General features: G+C 39.1%; 1 protein-coding gene across 4 annotated transcripts in view; it reads right to left on the bottom strand.

The window, feature by feature from the left end:
* Positions 1-25914, bottom strand: part of PATJ (PATJ crumbs cell polarity complex component) — a 372856-nt gene that overhangs the window by 103487 nt on the left and 243455 nt on the right. For all 4 annotated transcript variants that reach the window (XM_040470436.1, XM_040470437.1, XM_040470438.1 and 1 more), the window contains exons 29-30: positions 23338-23429; positions 6714-6786 (exon numbers count right to left, since the gene is read on the bottom strand). In XM_040470436.1, coding sequence (XP_040326370.1) covers positions 6714-6786; positions 23338-23429 — 165 coding nt within the window. The remainder of the gene's footprint in view (positions 1-6713; positions 6787-23337; positions 23430-25914) is intronic.

Below are 25914 nucleotides of genomic sequence, written 5' to 3'. Positions count from 1 at the left end.
AAACCTTCTGAGATTTAAATTCAAGCCTCTCATTTGATCTCGATTTACTTTTCAAACCCCATCTTCTATTACTTCCTTTCACATACCATTACTCTTCTCCCCATTCCAAACCCTTATTTTTCTTATTTCCATGTTTTTGTTTATACTATTTCCACATTCTTATCTAACCATATTCATATTTTAAAATCCAATCTACTCATCAGAAATAGCTTACCAGGAAATAATATTCATCTTCTCTGAACTCGTCTTAAAGCTTTATCTTTTAGGACACCTTGTTTTAGTAATAGACATGTGTTATTTTCCTTATAAGACTAGAAGTTCTTTGAGGTTAAGACACTTTGTGCATGATCTACAAAGTGGATATATGATAAGTAGTAGCAGAATAAATTAAATCAATAAGAAGTATCCAACACTGAAATGAAGCATCAAGGATACAGTAGAAAAGCCTAAATATGGTTCACCCCGGGTGCCTGGGTGGCTCAGTCTGTTAAGTGTCCAATTTTGGCTCAGTTCATTATCTCACAGTTGGGGAGTTCGGGCCCCGCACTGGGCTCTGTGCTGACAGCTCAGAGTCTGGAGCCTGCTTCAGATTCTATGTCTCTCTCTTTCTCTGCCCCTCCTCCACTCACACTCTAAACATTAAAAAAAAAAAAAGCCTTAATCACCCCATTCACTTATTCAACAAATACTAAAATTTTTTTTTTAATGTTTATTTACTTTTGAGAGAAAGAGCATGAGCAGGGGAGGTGCAGAGAGACAGAGAGGGAGACACAGAATCTGAAGCAGGCTCCAGGCTCTAAGCTATCAGCACAGAGCTGGATGTGGGGCTCGAACTCACGGACCGCGAGATCATGACCTGAGCCAAAGTCAGACGCTCAACTGACTGAGTCACCCAGGTGCCCCAAGTTACTCAACAAATATTAAGCAAGTGCCATATGCTAGGATATGAGAATAAAGTGGTCAAGAAGATAGTAGGCCAGCCTGCCAGAAGTTTATAATTTAGTGTGGTGCATATAGTCCTACATTCTTAAAATGTTGAGCTGGTGAGAGAACTATAAGCAATAAAATCCTAGTTGAGAAAAAATCCTCATTGAGAAACTCATTTAGAAATGGGTCTCTCTTTTCTATAAGGCCCAGGTAACATCACATAAAGGACAATTTTTACTTTTTAAATGAACTATGAATATTACTTAACTATGAAGGGAGTTAAGATTACTGAAGGGAATGATGTCAGATGAAGTTAGTCATAATATCTCACATTTCAACACTTATTATATTCCAGGTGCTATGCATTATTTTATTCATTTTGAATAATAGAAAACTTGAAGTTCTGTTTTCTGTGTGTGTGTGTGTGTGTGTGTTTTAAGTAGGCTTCATGCCTAGCACAGAATCCCAACATGGGACTTGAACTCACAACCCTGAGATCAAGACCTGAACTGAGATCAAGAGTCAGACACTTAACCAACTGAGCCACCCAGGTGCCCCTGAAGGAGTCTTTCAAAAAGCAATCCTTCAAGAAATTATTGGTTGTGAATTAATAAGGAGGAAATGGAGAGTCAACCCAGATGGAAGAAACAATAGGAATAAAGACCTAAGTGTTGGAGAGACCAAGATATGTGTGTGTGTGGGGGTGGGGGGTGGGTGGGTGGCATGAACAGATACATGGAGAGGGTCTAGTGCTTTACTATGCATTAATGAGAAAGGAAGGCTCATTAGCAGAAGTTGGGGAGGTAAATACAAAGCCTTAATTCCAACTTTGAAACAAGACTCTGAAACAAAGATCTGCTAGGAAGAGTTATAAAAGAATTCTGACCAAGAGGACAAATACAGTAATATAGTAAGAAAATAAACCCTGTGTTGTATGCACCTGTTGAAAATGGAAGATGCTCGAAGCTGGGACTTTTGCTTTAGGGCTGTAACAATAGAAGTAGAATCACAACTGTAATGAGTTCTTACTGTTTGCCAAGAATAATGCTAAGTATTTTATAAACATTCAATTCTTCCAACAAATCCATAGAATTAATTATTATTATCAATCCCCCCTTTAAATGTGAGGAAATGGAAGTTTATAGTGTTTAACTGGCTCAAGTTCACTCTGCTAGTAAATGACAGAACAAAGATTAGGACTCGGATGTGTCTGAATTCCAAGCTTATGTTCTTAATCACTGTACCATACAGCTGCCCCGGTATTACAATTACCAAGAGTATAGCAGCAGAAATGCTAATAGTCCCTTATATATATGTATAGAGCTGCATGGATTATCAAGTAGTTTTACCTACATTTAGTGCTTGATTCTCATAACTACCTGCTGACACAGATGAGGAAGGTTATGAGTGTGGCTTTTACAGAAAAAACAAGACTCTGAGAAACTACTTTAACAAGGCCGTCTTGTTAAAGAATCCACAAGAACCCACATCTTCAGACTTCTTGTCCAATGTTCTTTTAGCACTCTTGTTCACTATGCCGGCACACAACTGCATGAAGGGATTTTGTTCTCTGCTATATCCTTGGTGTCTAAAACAATATCTGACACACAATAAGGGCTGAATAAATATTTGCTCACTAAAGGAATGAATATAAGATCCCATTAGTGTATAATAATAGTGCTGTTCACTATGCTGTTATCAGGTCCAACTTACTAATGATAAGGTTATATTTCATCTGTTTGGTGATGATTTAAAAATTTTTTTTTAACATTTATTTATTTTTGAGACAGAGAGAGACAGAGCATGAACAGGGGAGGGGCAGAGAGAGAGGGAGACACAGAATCTGAAACAGGCTCCAGGCTCTGAGCTGTCAGCACAGAGCCCGATGCGGGGCTCGAACCCACGGACCGTGAGATTGTGACCTGAGCCGAAGTCGGATGCTTAACCGACTGAGCCACCCAGGTGCCCCTGTTTGGTGATGATTTAAATGAGTGAGCGCTTTCAGCGATATGTCACATGAGTCATGCTTGAGTACTTACTAAAAACAGCTGAGGAGGGGAAAATGCATAGTGACAGGGTCACAAAATCGAGAGGGAAGGGGTAAGGAAGCAGGCAGGAGAGCAGAGACACCTCTAGACTTTACTGGCCACCCGGAGCAGGGCTATCACTCACCATTTGGTGGCAGTTTTTGGAGGCCAACAGTCTACAGAAAAACTAAAAAAAACCCCTCTTTATAATTCAATTCATATATTCAATTATAATATAATAAAATGTATTTTTTACTGGTGACTAAATGATTAGAGCCATTTCTGTGGTTAACATAGTTAAGAAAATGAAAAGCATAGCTAATTTGCATAATATACTTAAAAATTGAGTTAAATATACTTAAAATATTTGAACAAACAGTTCATATTAATTGAGCATTTACTCTGCACCATGAGCTGTACTAAATGCTGTGTGTGTGGTGGGGGGATGTGTATTTTTATATATATATAACTTCCTTAGCTCTTTACAAGTCTATGAATGTTTGGTAGTAATACCTCCAGGTACAGATGAGGAAGCTGATGTTGAATAACATACCTCCCTCTGGGCATTTGGATATAGTATTTAGCCTCTCCAGACCCCACCCTCTTCTTCTGTAATGTAGAAATAATAATGCTGTCTCTCAGAGGACTGGATGTAAGTGGGATAGGAGATCACATTTTGAAGGCCTTTAAGACAGTGTTTGACACAGTAGACTCAAGATTCAATCATCCCCTTAAAATTCAGTTCCAAAGCGATTTTTTAAAAGTTTATTTATTTATTTTGGGAGGGAGGGAGAGAGAGAGAAGAAGAGAAAGAAAGAGAGAGGGAGAGAACACGAGCAGGAAAGGGGGCAGAGAGAGGGAGAGAGAAAATCCCAAGTGGGCTCTGTGTCCCATGCAGGGCTTGATCTCACCAACTGTGAGATGACCTGAGCCGAAATCAGGAATCAGATGCTTAACCCACTGAGCCACTCACCAGGTGCCCTCAAGGGGATATTTTGATGGGAACATTCATAACTAACAATACTCTAGAAAAACAAATTATTCTAAAATATGATTCCCCTTATTCCCCCCACTCCCTCCAAAAGATTTATATGGCGTTCTGTAAAGATGAAAATATTAGGAATTAAGTACTAGCATTTACTGAGTAGCTACTGTGTGTCAGGCACAAGATATGTCTTATTTAATCCTAACAATCCTATGAGGCGAAACTATTGTTACCTCCCTACATAGAAATAAAGGGAGGACAGAAGAGGTGCTCTAACTATCCAAGGCCAGGTGTCTAGAATAGTTACACTAGGATTTGAACTGAAGAGTATGGCTCTGGGGTCCTTCCTTTCTACCAACATGCTAACTGCCTTAGGTCTTAGAGTGAAAATACCCATTGCTGGCAAGCTTTGGCTACATGGCAATTGGTAGAGAGTCAATACCTATCAATACAATCTTTTATGATAGAAATTGGTCAATGTAAGTAAAGATTTTGAACATATTATACAGCTTATGACTCAGCAAATGTACACTGGGGGAAATCTATGCTATAGAAATAAAGGCACCATTACCTAATAATTCTCTCTCTCACACATACACACTCACAATGTTTATTTTGGTATCCTTTTACTGGCCAAGCCTTGGAAAATCATCTTGACATCTGTCAGTTGGAAATAATAGAGTATACCAAAATACGGCCATGATATTAAGCAAAAAAATAATTTTTTAATGAATAGAATCTATACCAGAAGCATGTATACTATGCATTTCAGATGTAACCTATCTAAAATCAACCTCTTAATTTCCACTTCTCTGCTGAAGAGCAGCTATTCTTCAAGAGACTAATAAAAGGCACCACCACCCACCTTCTTGCTTAAGCCAAAAATCTAGGTTTGTGCATGAGTCTCTGGTTCTCCTCAGCTTCCACATTTAATCAATCAAGTCTGATTCACCATCTAAAACTCCAAAAATCCACTCACTTTTCTTTGCCTCCAATACCAAACTACTGTCTGCATCTAACTGCAATCAGGTCTCACGGTGTCTGATGTCTTTTGGCGTATTACTTTTACTTTCCCGTAGTCCATTCTCTACCCCGTGGACTGTACATCAAGTTGTTTCATTCCCCCATCACAAACCCTGCAGTGGCTTCCAGCGCACATAGGATAAAACCCAAACTTCTCACTCTGACTCACAAAGCTCTTGCCCCATACCAGTCTCCAGGCTCCCAATATGCCTCCAGCCATATCCCTCAAATGCTCCAGCTCATTCTCACTTGAGAGTTATTTCTGTTCCCTCTGCAAAGAAAGCTCTCTCCCTTTATCTTTGTGTTTGGCTCCTTCTTATCATTTTGACCTCATTTACATTTCCCCTGTCCAAGAGGACTACCCTGACACTAACCAAAGTGTTACTTTGGATCACAGCTACTTTCCTTATTTTAATTCTCTCCAAGTCACAGACCACTGCTGAATTCTCTTGGTGTATTTATTCATTAATTTCCTTATTAGAATGTAAGCTGAACCACAGCAAGGAGACTTCTGTTTTATTCACACCTATGTCTCTAACACCCAAGACCATTTGATGCATAATATGCACTCCTCGAATGCTGGCTGAATGAAAAGAATGTGTACTGTACAATCAGGTTTTAACTAAAAGAGACACTACTCACATATAGCTGTTAATTTTTGTGGTAGAAGAAAAGGAGAAAATATGGAAAGATACTAAACAGTAAATATTAACTTCCTTGGGGAGGTAGGGAAAGGAAAATTAACTTTTTCTTCTAGTAACTCTGTATGGTTTGACTAGTTACAATAAGTATTTTTTTTTCTTTTTGGAATTAAAAAATAAAAAAAATGTAAAGAGAATGTAATGTTCCCTCAGCTGACTAGACACTTGATTATATAGCTAGTTAGCTATCTAATGTACATCTATCTGTCTACTTCTAGAAGCAGATCAGCAGATCAATGTGATAGCAATCTTGTACTAGTAATTTCTCCATTAACAGATTAGTTATTTAAAGATACTTCTGATCATAGGTATTAAAGTATTTCAAAAACATAAAGAAAGAGGTACTGACAGCTACCAGAGGGGAGGGGGTGTGAGGATGGAGGACAGGTGATGGGGATTAAGGAGGGCACTTGTTGTAATGAGTGGCTGGTGTGGTACGGAAGTGTTGAATCACTAACTTGTACACGTGACACTAACACTACACTGTAGGTTAACTAGCTGGAATTTATTAAAAAAAAATTTTTTTTAAACGTTTATTTATTTTTGAGACAGAGAGAGACAGAGCATGAACGGGGGAGGGGCAGAGAGAGGGGAGACACAGAATCGGAAGCAGGCTCCAGGCTCTGAGCCATCAGCCCAGAGCCCGACACGGGGCTCAAACTCACGGACCGTGAGATTGTGACCTGAGCCGAAGTCGGACGCTTAACTGACTGAGCCACCCAGGCGCCCCTAACTAGCTGGAATTCAAATAAAAACTCAAAAAAAATCATTTTTCCAATAAATTTTGAAATGCTCTGTTAGGACAAATTATAGATCTGGAAGAAACTTGAAGGAACTTTGAGGAAAGCAATACTTACATGTTAAGTTCTAATGTCGTTGATATTACTTTATAATCATACCTCAAATACTTTCTAATTAGGGAAGTTTCCTGTTTAGCACATTCCATGAATTTTGAATATCAGGTACTGACAATCAAAAATGCTAGAATTGGAAAAAATAATCATGACAGATCCATCTAAGTCACGGCAAACTCATTAGGAGCCATTTTACCTCAACAGAAGATGGGTAACTTGATGGTAATGGAAACGGAGCAACGGCCATCTGATTGACTGCATCTTCATTTCTGTGGATATGAAAATAGGCAGAATCAGCACACACCAAATGCTAAGTTTCTGGCTCAAGATACAACCATTTCCTCCGTTGAAAATGCATACACATCACCTTAGCATAAAAAATATGTACAGATGTATACTGGTTTTAAGCATGCAAACCTATTAAGCACAAAAAGGGATGTATTACCCCAGGAACAGTAAGATGTGATTATTAGTGACAGAAAATGATGATGTTAGGGGTTAGCTAGATCCTGCTTACTAAGTCAGGATCATTTTAGAAAGACATCAACTCTTTCAGCACTGTTGAGTGTAAGTTTTTTACACTTGATCTTAGCCAAAAGGCCGAGAAGCGATGAGTGTAAGTTTTTTGAATGGCCGTGTGTAACCTCTAGGCCCATTAATATCCAGACCATTTTGTTCTTTGAACTGGAAAGGTTCCCGGCTCCCTCACTTGGCTTCTAACTTTGTTATGCCAAATGAAGGTCGATGGGATGTGTATGACAGGCCCTGCATGGGTGGGCACTGTGAGGAGGAGTGATGGATGGGGAGAGCAGAGATCCAGACAAATGTGGGTCAATCCCACTCCTCATCCTAATGGGAGCAGAGAAGGTGGGAGCTAAAACTTCATCACCAGGGTCACAGGTACAGAACAACTCCTAGAATACCAGTTCTGATTATTTGGGCCCATTTCCATGACATTACCAGCAAATGATAGGTGGTGATTTCGTGGGAGATTTAACCTTTACTATTCATTCATGATGCATAACCAGTAAAAATTATCTCAAGATTTATGTGAAGTTTGACTTTAGGTTTCACAACATAAACCAAGGAAGATCACAAAAACGCTTCTTCCTGGTATGTAAAGCTCTAAGACTATTCACGGATCTCTCTCCATATGACCAGTATATCCAGGATAGCCACTACCTGACTTGGTATGGCATTCAAAATCCAAACCCAATGTATTTTTTACTTCTCACCAATAGGAAAAATACATTGGTCCATGCCATTCCTGCTTTGGTGCTTTAATCATATCACTGCATTTACCTGAATTGTCTTTATTAAATTTCTAATCCACCCATCCTTCTCCTCCAGTGTGAGTTCAATAACCTCAATTAAGTGAATTATTCCCTTATGTTAAAAGACTATCTCTATATTGATGTCTTCCAAATTCATATGGTTAGCCCAGGTCTTTTTCTGAGCTTAATATCTGCATATCTAACTCCTACTTTATATTTCCACTGGATGTCTTACAAACATCTCAAATAAAATAGATCTCTTTATCCCACTAGTCGCCAGAGGGTTCCATGATCACTCCTCCTCACTTGAGTAAATATTAACAAGGTCTGCCCCACTGTTCAACCAGGAACTGGGGAGTCATTCTTGAAACCTCTAACCCCTCAGCTGTATATCCAATCAAGAAGCCTTGTTAATTCTACCTTCAAAATGTATCTTGAGTCTTTCCACTATTATCATTTCTTACCAGAGTTAACGGTAAGAGCATCCTATTTCTCCAGTCTATTCTTCACCCAGCAGCGTTATTATGGTTCTAATACATAAATCTGGTTATATTTCTATCCCCTGCTTAAAATACCCCTATGGCTTATTATACTTAGGATCAAGTCCACAATTGTTAGGGAGGCTGTAAGGCCTTGAGCAATCTGTCTCAGCCCCCATCTCTGGCTTGTTCTCTCTTCTCCTGGTTCACTTGGCTCTAGTCTAGTTACATGAGCTTTCTTCCCATTTCTCAGCTGAGCCAAGCTCCATCCACCTCAGGGTACTAGCTAGCCCTATTCTCTTCCGCTCTGCTCAGCCATTGCCCAAATCCTTCGTCTGATTTATATTCTTACTTCTTTTTCCTAGCTGACCATAAACATCATTTCCTCAAATAAGCCTTCTAGGACCTCCACTATATGCATATGGCACCCTCTACAATAATTGTAGTTATTGTCTTTCATAATTTACCTAACTGATCTGCATAAACATGTGCTTCTAGATGGTAAGCACTCCGAGGACCGGAACCATGTCCTTCCTACTCTCTCTTACATTAACTAGGGCAAACAGTGCCTGGCAAACAGTCTGTACTTAACAGAGTTGTTAAGTGAACTGAACTGCAAGAAGTCTAGGCTGATGTAAATTTTATGTGGAAATAGGCAGAGTATATATAAATAAAGAGATGAAGTCTAGGTACCATTCCTTATTCTAACCTTCTAAGGTTCTTGGATTATCTGGCATATGAGTCAAACCAAAGCAAGAGGGAGAAAAACTAGAACCATAAAGTGACACAGCATATGAAGAATGTATCTAGTTTTTCTGACCGCATCACAGATGCCTTGAGCATGCACTATTACATTAAGAGATGCCTATTGTTTTTCAGGGAGTACAATCCATTCCTCAGCAGTTTGCTCATACACAGAAGAAGCAATCAGTTACCTCTGGATAAGTAACAGCATTTCAAAGTGGTAATTCCCTTTCACATTCATTTTCCTCCACTGAATAACACAATAGAACTCAGCTCTAGCTTAGAGCTGAAAGCCAACAGGACACGTCTGCTCCAGACTCAGAATTCACGGGGCAGAGTACATTTGGCAGTAATTAAGCAGATGGCTTTTCATACTTCTTTCAAAGGTTACCGGCATTAAAAATATGGCTGCACATAAATTCTTATTGAGAAGTCATGATTACCTGGACCAAGTTACTTCAAATCAGCCAAGTTATCCCTTCATAATTTAATGATTTTCTCCAAATGAGTATGACTTTAATGGCCTTTAAATTCTATATTAATTTTTTTAAACTTCACAAAATAGAACACTACAATTACTCTCAATGGAGAGAAAAGAGTGCTTTAAAAAGTTATAGTTCATAATCCTTTATAATCCACTTACCAGGGAGTGTTCACACACCTCCACGTCAAGTAAGCAAAGACCTGACAATTTTCAAGAGAAATGAGTAGGAAGAGGGAAGCCAAAGGACAGAAGGCATTCACACTTCAAACAAGCAGTCAGCTTGAATGACTTCTGGGGATCCTTTGGCCCTTCCTTTCCTGTGATTCTCACAAGGAATAAAATCTATTTGCTTCATAATTTACCTTTCCTTTCCAATATAATTAATGTAAGTTTCTTAGGCCCAGGCGCCCCATACAAGACACAATCAGAAATTGTAATTGCTTATTGGTATTTTCATAATTATCGTCAACAGCTGTTGAGAGAGATAATGGAGTGCTACCATGGGTAAGAGTGAGAATACTTTTCCAGAGTACAGAACCCTGTATGTATATGTCTGTATCACTGTATTTTTCATGCTCTATTAAAATTACCTGTGCTGTCCTCTCTCCCCCTTGAAGCCCAGGGATGGGATCTTATCTTTTTGCATCCCTTCAGCTTGTAGGAGGTAGGGTACTGTCAGAGTACCCCTGTCAGAGTACTACAGAGTAGTAGTGTACAGAGTACTGTCAGAGTACTACCTGACAGAGTCGGGGTACTATAAACGTCTGTTGAATAAAGGTGATCTTAACAAGGCAGGAAAAAGACACGGAAACAGAACTATCAAAACTATGCTCTGTGTTTTTCAAGCTGCTTCAATGAGTTAATGATAGTGTACTGCCTCTAGCCAGGCAGCTATCAGTACTTGCCACATTAAGGGACATTTCTTGGGGTGTCTGCCGAGCTCACAGTAATTCCCTGAATGGGCCAGAGTAGCAATGTCTACATTGTGTAACAATGACAGCCTGCCTCAATCTTAGTGGATGGAGGGAGAAAACACCTGTCTCAGTTTGGGCCAATCAGATTCTTTCCCAGGGACTCAAAATTTAGGACAGACACAGAGATCAGGAATGTAGTAGCTAGATAATAACAAATGAAGTGCTCAAGGCTAAAGAGGGGGTTGAGAAATCGCTTCTGACATCTCTGGAGTCATCCTGATTTCTTCAGTCTTAGATGTAAAGCCCCTTCTTAAGAGCCCCCGAGACATCCTTGTATTCTTACAATGCATTCTCCTTTATTTTTTTAAATGTTTATTTATTTTGAGAGAGAGGGGCGGGGTGGGGGAGAGGGATAGGATGGGGCAGAGAGAGAGAGGGAGAGAGAGAATCCCAAGCAGGCTCTGTGTTCTCAGCATAGAGCCTGATGCGGGCTTCAATCTCATGAATCATGAAATCATGCACTGAGCTGAAGCCAGGAGCCTGATGCTTAACCATCAGAGCCACCCAGGTGCCCCCTGCATTCTCATTTAATTTAAGCTGGCTAGCATTTACTAATTAGAATAAACTCAATAATATAGCTCTGATTTTGTTTTGAATACGTTTAGTTTATTTAAAAAATATTTATACTAGGGGTACAAAGATGAAGAAAACATCATTTCTGCCCTTGATGGTATTAGCCATTAGTAAGGAATATAGCTATATAAGTAAATGGACAATTACAATAATGGAATTAACTATACAGGGACTGTCAATTTAGTTTTTCTCCAAACAGTTTCTAGGAACACCCCCAATTCAGTTTCTTGTAGAATATACTTATATTTATCACAAATATACATTCTAGATCCTGATTTCAATTCTATTTTGTTACAAAAATACACTCATTGGCAGTTGTGTTAGTTAGAATTCTAAAAAGGTTCCCAAGATTGTTGCCGCCTGGTTTACATACTGCATAGGATCAATTTCACTTCCATGATTAAGTAATATTAAACAGCACAGCTGACTAGAATACAAAGAAAGATGATCAAGTGGAGCCTGACCCAATTATACCGGCCCTTTAAATCTGGAGATGTCACTCCCCAGAGCTCCCATGCCCTGATCTCCTAAATTAGTAGTTATTTCACAGGAATCCTAAAGAATGCTTGGAGGTCAGAGACAGGAAGTCAGAGATTAGAAATATCATTGCTGGAGGATGCCTGGGTGGCTCAGTAGGTTAAGTTAAGCATTGGACTCTTGGTTTTGGCTCAGGTCATGGTCTCAGTTTCATGGGGTCGAGCCCTGCATCTGGCTCCACACTCAGAATGTGCAGCCTCTTGGGATTCTCTGTCTCTCTTTCTGTCTCTCTCTCTCTCTCTCTCTCTGTCACTTTCCCACTCGTGCTATCTTTGTCTCTCCCAAAATAAATAAATAAAACCTAAAAAAAAAAAAAAAAAAGAAAGAAATGCCATTGCCAGTTTGAGGATGGGGGAGGCCATGTGGTAAAGAATATGAATGGTCTCGGGGCGCCTGGGTGGCGCAGTCGGTTAAGCGTCCGACTTCAGCCAGGTCACGATCTCGTGGTCCGTGAGTTCGAGCCCCGCGTCAGGCTCTGGGCTGATGGCTCAGAGCCTGGAGCCTGTTTCCGATTCTGTGTCTCCCTCTCTCTCTGCCCCTCACCCGTTCATGCTCTGTCTCTCTCTGTCCCAAAAATAAATAAACGTTGAAAAAAAAATTAAAAAAAATATATGAATGGTTTCTAGGAGCTGAGAGTAGTCCTCATTTGAGAACCAGCAAGGGCATACAAGACATCAACTAGGATGAACTTGGAAGTTGAATTTTTTCCAAGATTTCAGACAAGAACTTAGAACGGACAACACTTTGATTTCTGCCTTGTGATACACAGCCATGCTGTGCCAGACATCTGATCTACAGAACTGTGAGCTAATAAATAGGTGTTGTTTTAAGCTATTAAATTGGTGGTAATTTGTTACACAGCAAGAGAAAACTAGTACACAGCACAATTCTTTGATTTGGAAAATATGGTCACCAGAAACATACCCATATATCACTGTTCTAAATGTCTTTCATGGATTAACTCATTTAACTTGCATTAACAGCCCTATGTGGTAATTACAATGATTTTCTTCATTTAACACAGAGGGTAAGCAACCTGACCAAACTCACAAAGCAAATGAATAGTACAGCCAAGGTTGAAACCTGGCAGTCTGGCCTCAAAACCCACTCTTTTAGCTACTACACTACAGTGTTTCCCATTTTAACAACCTGCCCCAGAGCCACATATGTCTTCTCTTACATACCCAAGCCAATAGTCCTAGACTCACCTTAGGGAAAAGTTCTACTAGGTCACAATTTACTCTTAAAGCTATTTCATAATTTTCCTTAGGGCAAGAAGTATGAAAGTTTCTGAGTTTGCTCACTCTATCAACTTTTTGTACTTAAGTTCTGAGCGTCATGTCTTCATTACCTAGTCTTTGTACAGATATAATGACTATAAAATGCTTTAAAATACTCATCGTGTTTGATAGTGCATGTAGCATGGTAAAAAATACAGCAGAGTGTAATTCCCTCAATATTCTTCCGTGACCATAATTAGAACTGTTCCTAAATCCTCTGGCTTGTACTTTCCTTCCTTAAAGTTGAGCCGGTACTTGAACCAAGTACTTGGTAATCATGGAAATACATGTTGAGATGGAACATGCTGCCTTGTACTTTTTTTTTTTTTTTTTGCGCCTATTTTGGGCCCTTGTAGTTTGTTCTTTATTTTTTAAAATTTTTTTAATATTTATTTATTTTTGAGAGAGAGCGCGTGCACACAAGGTGGGGGGATAGGGGCAGAAAGAGAGGGGCAAAACAAGTTCCAGGCTCTGAGCTGTCAGCACAGAGCCCAATGCAGGGCTCTAATTCATCAACTGTGAGATCATGACCTGAGCCAAAGTCGGATGCTTAACCGACTGGGCCACCACTAGGCACCCCTACCTAGTATACTTAAATACAGAAGCAGAAAGTAGAATGGTAGTTGCCAGAGGCTGCAGGGGAGGGGAGGGAGAATGGGGAGTTACTTTTTACCAGGTAGAGATTTTTAGTTTTACAAGATATAAAGAGTTCTGCAGATAGGTAGTGGTGACAGCTGCACAACAGTGTAACATACTCATTGTCATTGAACTGTATGCTTAAAAATGGTTAAGATGGTGGACTTTATGTCATACATATCTTACTACAATTTAAAACAATTAAGCAAGACACAAGAACAACAAAGTGTGCAGAGAATATATTTGAATTACTTAGAATGTCACTTAAAAATCATTATTGTCGGGGTGCCTGGGTGGCTCAGTTGGTTGAGCGTCCGACTTCAGGTCAGGTCATGATCTCACGGTTCGTGAATTCAAGCCCCACGTCGGGCTTTGTGCTGACTGATGGCTCAGAACCTGGAGCCTGCTTCGGATTCTGTGTCTCCCCCTCTCTCTGTCCCTCCCCTGTTTGTGTTCTGTCTCCCTCTGTCTCTCAAAAATAAATAAAAAACATTAAAAACAAAATCATCGTCTCCAGACTGCTGTGGTTCTGCCACTTGGAAATTCACTTTCACTAAACCCGTAGGATCTTATTTTATACCAACAAAACAGCACTATATGAAAAACAGAAGTTTTGTACCTGAATTCAGCCAGGATAGCTGAGTAGGCAGATTTCATTTTTTAAAATCTATTCTGAAATGATTACAACTGCCATCTAGTGCCTAGCCCAGTGTTTAAATACACACACAGAGTTGAATAAATGAGTGATACAGGAACACAGCTAAACAGGCCTAAATGTTATTTTCTGATTGTACTAAATACAGTGATGGGAGACACTTGAGGACAGGAAAAATAAACTCTACATTTGCTTTATTAATTGGGACACGACACTGAATTAACATTTGGCTAGGAAAGCTCAATATAAATGAACCAGAAGTAACATATAAAACAAAGCGCATCATTATATTTCAGTGGGAGCAAAACTCCTTTCGGTAAAGATTCCAAGAGAGGTTTCAAACTCTATGAACAGACTGAATAGTTTACAATTTCCAATTGTAAGAAACCTCCCAAATAGCAATATGCTGAATCTGAAATAAATGACCAATGACAGTAGAATTATGAACTTTATTTACTTGGCATTCCAAACAATGTCAGTAATGAGGGCTGCTGGGAGTAACTCAGCATCCAGACCCACATTTCACAAACGTGGCCCCAGGCAAGTTCTAAATAACTGTTGCCAGTTGTGCAGAGGAAAAGGTAGCTCATAAAATATCTGGCAGTGCAGGTTGGTGGGAGGGTTGATGTAGAGAGCTTAGGACTGGATGGATGGGATGATTTAGCCTAATATGTTTCTCAGAGAGGTTCTTTCTGAAGGATAACGTAGTAGATACCCTCAGCCATTTGTCTCTTTATCCTGGCTGGCAAAGCCTTAATGGTGTTCAGATATCCAGCCCTCGCTAAAAGGCCATGTGCTGGGGAAAGGTGACTTCTTCCACCGCAGGTAAAAACGCAGGATAAATCCTGCCTAATTCCTCTGAGATAATCATGGCAATCCAATCTCATTTCAAGAGCCAGTGAATGGTTTGGCAATGGAAATATGTCATACTGGAGATACGCAGTGGAGACCTGCTCAGAGGTCTTGTGATTTGCTGAAGAAGTCTGAAGGATAAAAATTTGTCAGAACCAAGGGTAAAAGCCTGTGGGTGACCAGAAAATGTGCAGAAGAAACCATCTCACTCCGGCTGCTCGTGATTTGTTCAGATAGCTCACTTTTATTACCCTTCTCATTCATTAGGATTCTTTGGCAACAAGCAAGAGAAATGAATTTGGACCAACTAAAGCAAAGGGAATTTATTAAGGGGATACAGGGATCTCACAAAACACAAGCAGGCTACATGATTAGATTTGGAACATACAGGAACTAAGAGGCCTCCAGAGGACAAGGAAGCAGGAAAACAGAATGATGTCATAGCAGGAACCTCCTATTAAGGCCCTGTGGTTTCATGAATAAACACCATTTATATAAAATCACTCACGTAATGTGAGTGCTTCCTATTCTAAGCAAAGGTATCATATTGCCTAAGTTTAGGTCACATGACCAACCCTGGGCCACATCTCAGAAGTGAAAGACAGGGCCCTTTCAGCTTACACAGAGGAAGAGAGGCAACTAGCTGTACTGATTTTACTGTTCCGCCATAGTACATGTATTGTGTGGGTGCGTGTGTTTCAAAAAGAAAGTCTATCTAAGGAAACAGATATTCTACAAGGAAAGGAGAAGTACTGACCAGCCAAAAAAAAAAAAAAAAAAAAAAAAAAAAGGAAAGAGAAACTTCCCAAACATGATTAGAAAACCAGGCACAATTAGGTGTTTGAGTGCTAAACGAAATCAAACAAATATAGTCATAATTTTCCCAAGCTGGTACCACGTTAAGGATGGGGAGTAGCAAAGAAAAGAAGAAATTACCAATTTCTTGAAATAAAATAATGAAATAAAAATGATTTTTTTCTTTTTTATTTATATATATAATACATATATATAATACATATACATATGTATACATATACATGTAGAATATAATATGTATACATATACATATATAATACATATATATAATACATATATATGTATATATTTTAATTTTATTTTTGAAATCTACATCCAAATTAGTTAGCATACAGTGCAACAATGATTTCAGGAGTAGATTCCTTAATGCCCCTTACCCATTTAGCCCATCCCCCCTCTCACTTTTTTCTTTTTTTTAAATGTTTTATTGTTTATTCTTGACAGAGACAGAGTATGAGTGGGGGAGGGGCAGCGAGAGGGAGACACAGAATCCGAATCAGGCTCCAGGCTCTGAGCTGTCAGCCCAGAGCCCGACGCGGGGCTCGAACTCACAAGCTGTTAGATCATGACCTGAGCCGAAGTCAGATGCTTAACTGACTGAGCCGCCCAGGCACCCTGAAATAAAAATGATTTTCAAAGATACTTTATAAGTTATGCAAGAAAGTATGATAGCAACACTTTATCTAATATACTGAATTCACCTGATTCATGAATGGCCGCAAAATGGCAAAATTTTGGGTCACTTCAGATTGACTAGCTACAATTACCTCCAAAAAAAAGGAAAACTTATGGCTTCTGTAGATATTCAAAAGAATATGCCATAGGCTTTCAAGATGATTCCAGAACTGGAATCCACCCAATGGAATTGTAACTGAATTAAGTGTACAACTTCCCAAGGTTACCATAGTAGGTCAAAGGGAACAACGCTTCTTATTTGGATGCATAACATCCAATGTCTTGACAAAAGATCAAAACACAAAACACAGCAATTCCACCTTGTTCTTGAACTAAAAGGCTTATAAATTCTACTTACAAAATAAAAGTAATAAATAATTAAAATTACTCTTTAATATGGAGAGTACAATAAACAAGTATCAAAGAAATTAAGAAAGAGTCCACATTGCAGAGCACTTGAGAGACTCACATGGGTCTACCTTTTGGTCCAACTAAACACAGAAGAGCTTTGAAACTGAAGAGTGTCTCTATCTTCCTTCCTCCTGCAAGTCCTAGAAAGAACTCAATGCTAACGACAGGCCTCTTCCTCAAATCTTGTCACATATCTCATGGATGATATTTTATTGTGTACTTGAAATGGGGCATTACATTCTTTAATGGTCCATGAGAGTTGGAAGTATGCTTCCTCACAGATTTCAAAGCAGCTGATGTACACAGCTCATCCAATGATACTTTCAACGACTGCTTTTCTCGTAGAAGTAAATGGTCAGGTACATTGGGTATAATATCCAATCTCAGAAACCTTTGGGTTTCTGGACACACTATAGCTTTGCTTACTTATACTTCAGGTCTGAGCTTCAGCATCTTTCTCTGTAATACTCTCCCGAAGGCTCCAAAGTTTAGGTTAACTGTGTTTCCTATACATAAAGTACCCAGTACCTTTATCACTGGATGAGGTATCACACTGCTTATTCTCTGCCTCCTCCTTTAAGGTAGAGATTGTAGTCTTTGTATCATGGACTCCGCAGCCCCAGCACAAGTAGGTACCCTGCAAATACTTGTTGAATAAATGCATGAATAGTTCTTTATGAAAGTTAAACTCATGCTCATTCCCACGATCTTTTTTCCTTCTTATTTAGATACAAAGAGCATAGCAAGGATTTTAAAAACAGGCATTTAATTCACTTCTTCAGATGGACTTCTCCCACAGATGACTGTGACATTCACATTAATTTCAAGTCAATATCATCTTTTCGGGATATGGCCAGAGGATAACGGGCCACCCTATATTTTTAGTGACAAAAACAAGACATATGCTCAATCGATACTGTATGGTAGCTCCCACGGTGAGTCCACTCTGAGTCAGTAGGGCTTGACAGCCAGCACTAAATCTTTCCATGGGGTTCAGTTTCACTTGGCCTCCCCTAGCCCCAGGAGTTTTTATAACAGTACACATTTTCCACAGGTAATTAAGTAATGGAGAGTGAGTTGTTATACATGACATTTAATTTTCAGTAGTGGGGGAAGGTATGACAAGAGCTCCAGGCAAGATCATTAATCTCCTCGGATCCCCGCACTGCCAAATACAGCAATTCATTCTTTCTTGTATTAATATAGCTCTCCTCCTGTACTTAAGTTATAGTGCTTGTGTAGAGGGGATAATGTCAAACAGGAAAACCCACAGAACTGAAATGTGTGGTACATACTAAGAATTCGAGATTGTAAAATGCATCTGGACTATCCATTGTGGAATAATTTAGTATACCAGAGTCCCTGTGCGTCATAGGCACAAGTACATGATTACCAGATTGTCCAAAATCTAATTTGGGGGGAAAAAGGGAGGGAAGAGTGATTATGTAAGTCATGTATACATAGCAGCAGCAACTTGCTAATGTCACTAATGACTCACAGGCCTCTTGTGAATTAAAGGTCAATTAGTATATGAATAAATACAAGTGTTAAAAGAATACGACAAGGACGTGATCACACAAATGTGTATCGCTATAGACTAAAGGCCCTAGTTAATTAAAATGTTGCCTGCAGCATATTTTAACAGCTTTCTGTGATTACTGCTAATCATACTCTGAAATCTGTGGCTAGTTCCCATTTTTATCTCAATTGTCAATAAATTTGGAAAAAAGTTGCTGAGGCATACAAGCCAAAAATTTCTCTATAATGGAAATGCACAGAGAATCAATAATTTAAACTAAGGAAGGCAATATTACCAAATAGAAGCACTACCTATAAAGAAATACAATTTATAAGCATCAGTTTTTAAAGTAACATTATATAGCAGAAGTTAGGCAGCTTAAAAGTATAATTGCACCTGTTGTGCTGAGGTGCTTTAAGTGCTAACTTCCTGAATCGATAGCAAATCAGTATTTAACTGCTTTAAGATTTGGTTCCCAAATAGGCACAACAAGGGTTCTCGTACCAATAGTCTAAAGGAGGTAACCTATAGGCAGAGGTTGAAAAATGTGGGGCGCCTGGGTGGCTCAGTCAGTTAAGTGTCCGACTTCCGCTCAGGTCATGATCTTGCGGTTTGTGAGTTCGAGCCCCGCGTCAGGCTCTGTGCTGACAGCTCAGAGCCTGGAGCCTGCTTCGGATTCTGTGCCTCCCCCTCTCTCTGCCCCTCCCATGTTCATGCTCTGTCTCTGTCTCTCAATAATAAATAAATGTTAAAAAAAGAAAAATGTATCTAATTGAGTGATGAACTAGATAATCAGCCTGAAGGAGAGAGGATAGGTTGAGCAGCATCTAAAATGCACAGGTTACCATATTTAAATAGGACACCAGTCCACCATTATACCCCTACTGGTGACATATGCAGTGGATGAGCAATAACATATATTTTTTTATTTCTTTAAGTGTTTTATATTCTGACACTGATATTATTCACCTCAGTAAAATCTATTATATTTTATTGACATGGGGATTAATTCACATTAATTAGATTTCTCTTTATACATTCTTTCATTAAATGGTACTCTTTTCCCTGTTAGAATATCAGGTCATCATTTCAAAGGAGGAGGAGGAGTGCCTGCCTGGCTCAGTTAGTGGAGCATGCAACTCTTAATGCTCTTGATGTCAGGGCCGTGAGTTCAAGTCCCAGTAGGCATCGAGCTACTTAAAAAAATAAAATAAAAAAGGGAGAATAAGGGGAGAAGCAGCAGCAGACACAGGACTAAAAGAGATGTTTTAGGCAGGCTGTGTCCTTGTCTCTTATCCTAACCTTTATCAGAAATGGTTTTATATAGGGGTGCCTGGGTGGCTTAGTTGGTTGGGTGTCCTACTCTTGATTTTGGCTCAGGACATGATCCCAGGGTTGTGGGATCAAGCCCCATGTTGGGCTCCACGTTGAGCGTGGAGCCTGCTTAAGAATCTCTCTCTCTCCCTCCCTCCGTTCCTCTCTTCCACTCATGCACACATTGTCCCCCCCCACCAAAAAAAGTTTTATATAATGATAGCTATATATATATATATATATATAGTTATATAGCTATCTCTTCTAAGTGTTTTATCATTATGATGTTAATTAAAATTCTTAAATTGTGAATATGCTTCACTCGAAATAAATATTCCAGATTCTGGAATGATACAAAATATATATGAAGGAGTGGTTAATCTTTTCCTCCTCTTCCTTTATCCCTAACTTCTTTTTTTCTTCTTACTTCCTCCCCTTTTCTGCCACCATCATCTTCATCACCATAGCAACAAACATTGCTGAGCCCATATTGCCAGGCAATTTATATATATTAAGACATTAGAAAAATCTATAAGCCAGCTATATTATCTACATACTGCAGATCAGGAAACTGACCAAACTCATATACTTGGGGTATTCTAGAGCTGGGTTTCAAGCCCAGACCAGGTGAATCAGGGATTCCTCTTTTTATCACTTATACTTATCATTCACGCTTGCTTTAGGAAAGAATTCGTCACTTTAGGTAAGACCTCTGTTAGATGAATAGTTCCTTCTCTTATGGAAATGGCAGTATTAATTAATAAAATGTTGGCACACAAATTATCAAATACATATCTATTGACTCAAACAAAAGGTTGTCAGCAGTGCATACATCTGTCTTGATTCAATTTAAACTAATTTTCCTTTATAGTCTCAAAGTGGATAGGACAATAGATTATTCAGAATCACGCCTACATCTTTTTTCTCTCTATTCAGAAAGGTAGAGACACTTGCCCCAACTTAGATTATTTGGGAAAGTACTGAAGAGAGGGACTTAAGTATGAGAAAGAAATTATTTTGTAAAATAATAAATTGATCTATATGTATCTTTTTTTCTGTTATCTTTAAATTCACAAAATCAGCCAAACTAACTTACTATGATTGTTACCTTTGGAGAATAAGTAATCTGGAATTGCTTAGAGGCAGCTGCAAGGAAACTTATTCAATAAAGCTTTTCGAATGTCGACAATGTGCTAGGCACTATAATTTAAGAAAGGTTCATAATTAGATTGCATGTTTTGAATGTACATTGATACTTCCAAATTGCTTAAAATCCCTTCCATTAAATAAGTATTCCGTGACATCCTCAATCATGCTTACACCATTAATTCACTGAACAAATCATTTCTTTGATTCTGATCTCCTCTGAACAATCAAAATTGAAATCATCACACACTAAATTACCGGGGCTTTATTACTATGATTAAAATTCTCCTCAGCTTTCTCTTCTATCTTCTAAACAATTTCAAATCATGTAACCTTCCTTTTTTGAAAGAGGAGGATTCTATTTCCCAACTACTTAATTGCATTAGATGGTTTCCTTTGGATCCTATTCAATTATCTTTTTGCTCTCTTTAAAGTGGGATGACCCAGAATGGGTGATAAAAGTCCCACAGACGGTGAAGAGGTGACGGCGATGTTAATAACCGTAATAGTTGCAGTAGTTGGTCAACATGTGCTGAGCACTAAGTGCAGACACCCGTGAGGGCTGTGTGTGCCTGCTTGTGGCATCCTCGCGTGACTCTCCGCAAAGTGGTCAAGCCTACGTGGATGTCTGTCAATGGACACCTTCATCTCTGAGCGGCTGACCTTTCCTCAGGCCTGTTCATGTTTTCAGCCTCTAACTCCAATTTTGTAACCTCTGGCAACAGGAAGGGCAGAAAAACCCAATAAGGAGACTGGTACCTCACATAAGACTTCAAGGTGAGTGAGCCAGAGGAAGGCTGGCGTAACACACAAAGACAGAAGAGAAGGAGAAAGGATTCGCCCTTCAGAAGCAAGACTAAAACCTGGAAACCCAGAAGTGTCGCTGAGTGGGAGAAAAGGGTACCAATGTATGATCTCTTCAGGAGCAAAACAGCAATAACACCCTGTGAGGCTGAAGTGATGGCATGGGAAAGAATATTTCAATCACCTACATTAGTGTCCATATCTGGGAACAAAACTACCCCTTAATCCCAGTGGTCCCTAGGAATGCATAGCTCTTACTGACAAATAACTAGTAATAGTAGGAAGAGGAATAATGATCATCAATGTCATAGAATGCCATTTAACACTCTTTCAGTCTTTACACGAGAAAGTGTTCAACATTTCAGATTTTTGGCATGTCACAGTGAGTGAGGTAGGTGCTTTATTATTCCCATTTTATAGAGGATACCTGAGGCCCAGAAGGAAAAGAAACAGAGTGGCAGTTAACATACAGGGTTAGCTGCGTCACTGAGTGATAATTCTGATTTATCAGTCATTTTGATCCAATAAAAGGAATCAATTGGGGCGCCTGGGTGGCGCAGTCGGTTAAGCGTCCGACTTCAGCCAGGTCACGATCTCGCGGTCCGGGAGTTCGAGCCCCGCGTCAGGCTCTGGGCTGATGGCTCGGAGCCTGGAGCCTGTTTCCGATTCTGTGTCTCCCTCTCTCTCTGCCCCTCCCCCGTTCATGCTCTGTCTCTCTCTGTCCCAAAAATAAATAAACGTTGGAAAAAAAAAAAAAAGGAATCAAACATTCCATTGCTGATGAGGCAATAGTAAATACCACCAACGAGAATTCCCAATTCTGACTTACTTATGCCAAAAGGACTCAGTCAGGTAGTACGCAGGGTATGGGAAAATGTGGAACCCCAAACACACCACATGACTCTAGACACCAGAGTTCACATCTGCTCCCCTCGGGATTTCTCACCAGCATTTGATATATACATTTTTTCAGTTCAAAAAGAGAGACAGTGAGAGCATGAGTGTGGGTGGGGGGAGGGGAGAGAGAGAGAGAGAGAGAGAGAGAGAGAGAGAGAGAGAGAGAAAGCCCCAAGCAGGCTCCATGCTGTCAGCACAGAGCCCGATGTAGGACTCGATCTCATAAAATGCGAGATTATGACCTGAGTCAATATCAAGAGTTGGAGGCTTAACTGAGAGCTACCCAGGCACCCCACACCAGCACTCTTAATATGAAGCTCCTAAAATGTTTCTGGGTTCTGTTTTCCTGCGTATTCTTTGATGAAGACATTAATGAGTCAGCAAATGTACCACATGATGGTGACAGGGGGAAGGGAAGTTAGAAGACTCTATTATATTTATAGAGCGGATAACCAGCTCCAGGAAAGGAAGAAAATTTAAAAACCAAAATACAAATACTAGCCTCAACTACCAGTTCTATCATATGAAATGTAAATAACAAGAAAGCCTCATAATTGAAACAATCCAAATGTTCCTTAAAGTGACAGTTAAAAAAGGAAAATCTATTTTTAGGATATGGTGATTTTGTTAGACAAACCAAAGATAAAACATAGTCTTAGAAAATAATAACACCTCCAGAAGAAATCTTAGATTTTTTAAGAGATAATAATTTTAGAAAACCAGATGCATGCGTGTGTGTGAGTATCTTACCTGATGAAAACCAGCTTGACTTTTGATGGGGCAGTCTTAATAATGGCAGATGCATTTTGGTGGCTTCTTCCATACAGGATCTGATTGTTTATCTAATGGGGAAAAAATAAAATGCACTTGTAAAAATGCAATATGTTTGGTTTGTATAAAAATATACATGTATGTATTTATACATTTATACAAATATATGTGTATATACTTGGAATTAAACAATGAAGTCCATTCATGTTTAAGTGGATCCATATAGGGCTCTTTAATGCTAAAAAATCTTAATATTGTTTGTAGTATGGATTAAAATACTAATTCCAAATAGCTATTAAAATCTCTTAAATTCAGTTTTGAATGCAGTTAATAAAGAGCATAGTCCTTGAACCTTTTGCTAAACTTCAAGAGAGCAGTAGTTGAGCTAAATGTAAAAACTTTATGACAGATATATTTCCTACAGCCTTTCCAGATTTCTAAAAAATGTAGAAAACAGACTAAACTGTGGTATTCACCAGACCTCTGGAGGGCCCATTAAACACGATTCTGTAAATGTGTCAAGGTTATTACATAGCATAAATTTTGTTACTCCAGAGGAGGTAAATATTCTATCCCCATTTTAAATCAAATTTTAGATCAATTGCATGGAAACATTTTACTATACACAATCAATGAGCCATCTGCTCTTATCCAAGATATGGTGGAATTTCAACTTGATTGAGTTTGCCTAAATATGCTCTAAAAACATTGACATTCTAAATTTTTTTACTCCAGATTTTTCCAGTGATAAACTATGATGATAGTCATAATCAATCTTTTATTTCATCCAATTGATAATAGCTCACAGTTTTGGCTTTTCTCCTCTTGTCTCTTTAATAACTAGTTAATGATCTATACTGTCCCAATTTAACGGAGGCCTTGAAACTGTCTATTTAAGAGACAGTACAATATACTATATAAGGAATAGAAAATAGGGATTTCAGTTTTTTGTAATTAGCATTGGTCTGTCCTTGAGGCCTCTGAAATTTTGTGTTCGAAGACATACCTGGAAAAGGTTTTTGTCATAGCAGTTATATGAGAAAGTGTATGGAAATGAACAGAGGAGGGAGCTGTCTGAAATGAAGCTCATCCATCATCTTGAAGTGGTAACGTGGGGATGTACATCAAAGTCTGTTGCAGAGACTAAACTGAAACTACCTTCTCACTATGTCCCTCATTCTATCAGCTTTTATTCTTTACCAAGATAACCTCCCAGAAACCCACTGATCTCCACACTATTTCTCTGTGCCTCAGTTTCCTCTTCTTTAAAAGGAATTTAAACACTTGCTTCATAAAACTGTTGTGAGAATTACATGAGATAATGCCTTTAAATTTTATTTATAATCATCTTTTTTTTAATGTTTACTTATTTTGAGAGAGCACACATGCAAGTGAGAGGGGAGGGGCAGAGAGAGAGAGAGAGAGAGAGAGGGAGGGAGGGAGGGAGGGGGAGAACCCCAAGCAGGCTCTGCGTTATCAGCGCATGAACTGTGAGATCATGACCTGAGCTGAAATCAAGAGCTGGATGCTTAACCAACTTCATTTATAATAATCTTAATACCAAAAATTATTTTGGGGGTGTTCAAAATTACTCATCTTTTCTGTTAAGGTTTTTATCTTTTTTAATAACATGTATTTAAAAATGTGTCCATCCTCTGTATGATACTATAATGATGGATACATACCATTATACATTTGTCCAATCCTACAGAATGTACACCACCAAGAGTGAACCCCAATGTAAACTATGGACTGGGAGATGATGATGTGTCAATGCAGGTACATCAACAATAACACATGTACCACTCTGGAGAGGGATGTTGGTAGTCTAAAAGGGACATATGGGAAATCTCTGTACCTTCCTCTCAATTTTGCTGTTCTAAAAAAATGTATATGTATATGTGTGTGTGTATGTGTGTGTGTGTGTATTGAAGCGCCCACCGTTTAAATTATAGGTTTTCTCCTAATGTTTTCATAGTTTTATTTTTCTTATATTTACATTGTACTACCTAACTCATTATAAGGGGGAAAATGGTTAAGTCATGTAATGATAGAGTCATGTGAAAAAGAATAATGACATAGGAAATGTCCAACTGTGCTAACCTGGTTACAAAATAGTATGTCTGCCATGATCGCTTTTTTTTGCAAACCGTATTTCTCAATCTCTTCCATTTACAATGAACAACAAATACGGATCTTTTAAATCACAACTCAAAAATGAGATGACATGTGGAATATGCGTGACTCAAAGTCTGGCATTCAGGTAATTATTTGCGAATGTCTTCCCCACCGTGTCTGGCCTCTGCTTTCAGAAAGCAGACCTATCAAATCTTCCCGTCTTTGAATCCTGTGGCACTACATTTAAAAATGTTCTCTTGTCGCACTTACGCCTCACCTGACACGGTCAAGCCAATCCTTGTCAGGTGATAAGCATCAGTGCAGGCACCTGGCATTTACTAAACTGGGCAAAACTTGTTGAGGGCAGGAACCATGTCCTCCACTTGGTGTTTGCCAGCCTGCCACGCGTAGCCTGCACACAGCGGTGCTCGGCGAGAC

This window comes from Herpailurus yagouaroundi, unplaced genomic scaffold, assembly GCF_014898765.1.
Source record: "Herpailurus yagouaroundi ecotype Mexico unplaced genomic scaffold, PumYag 77, whole genome shotgun sequence".
Classification (NCBI taxonomy): domain Eukaryota; kingdom Metazoa; phylum Chordata; class Mammalia; order Carnivora; family Felidae; genus Herpailurus; species Herpailurus yagouaroundi.
Note: the sequence above shows the minus strand (reverse complement) of the source record. Positions and strands in the feature narration are given on the sequence as shown.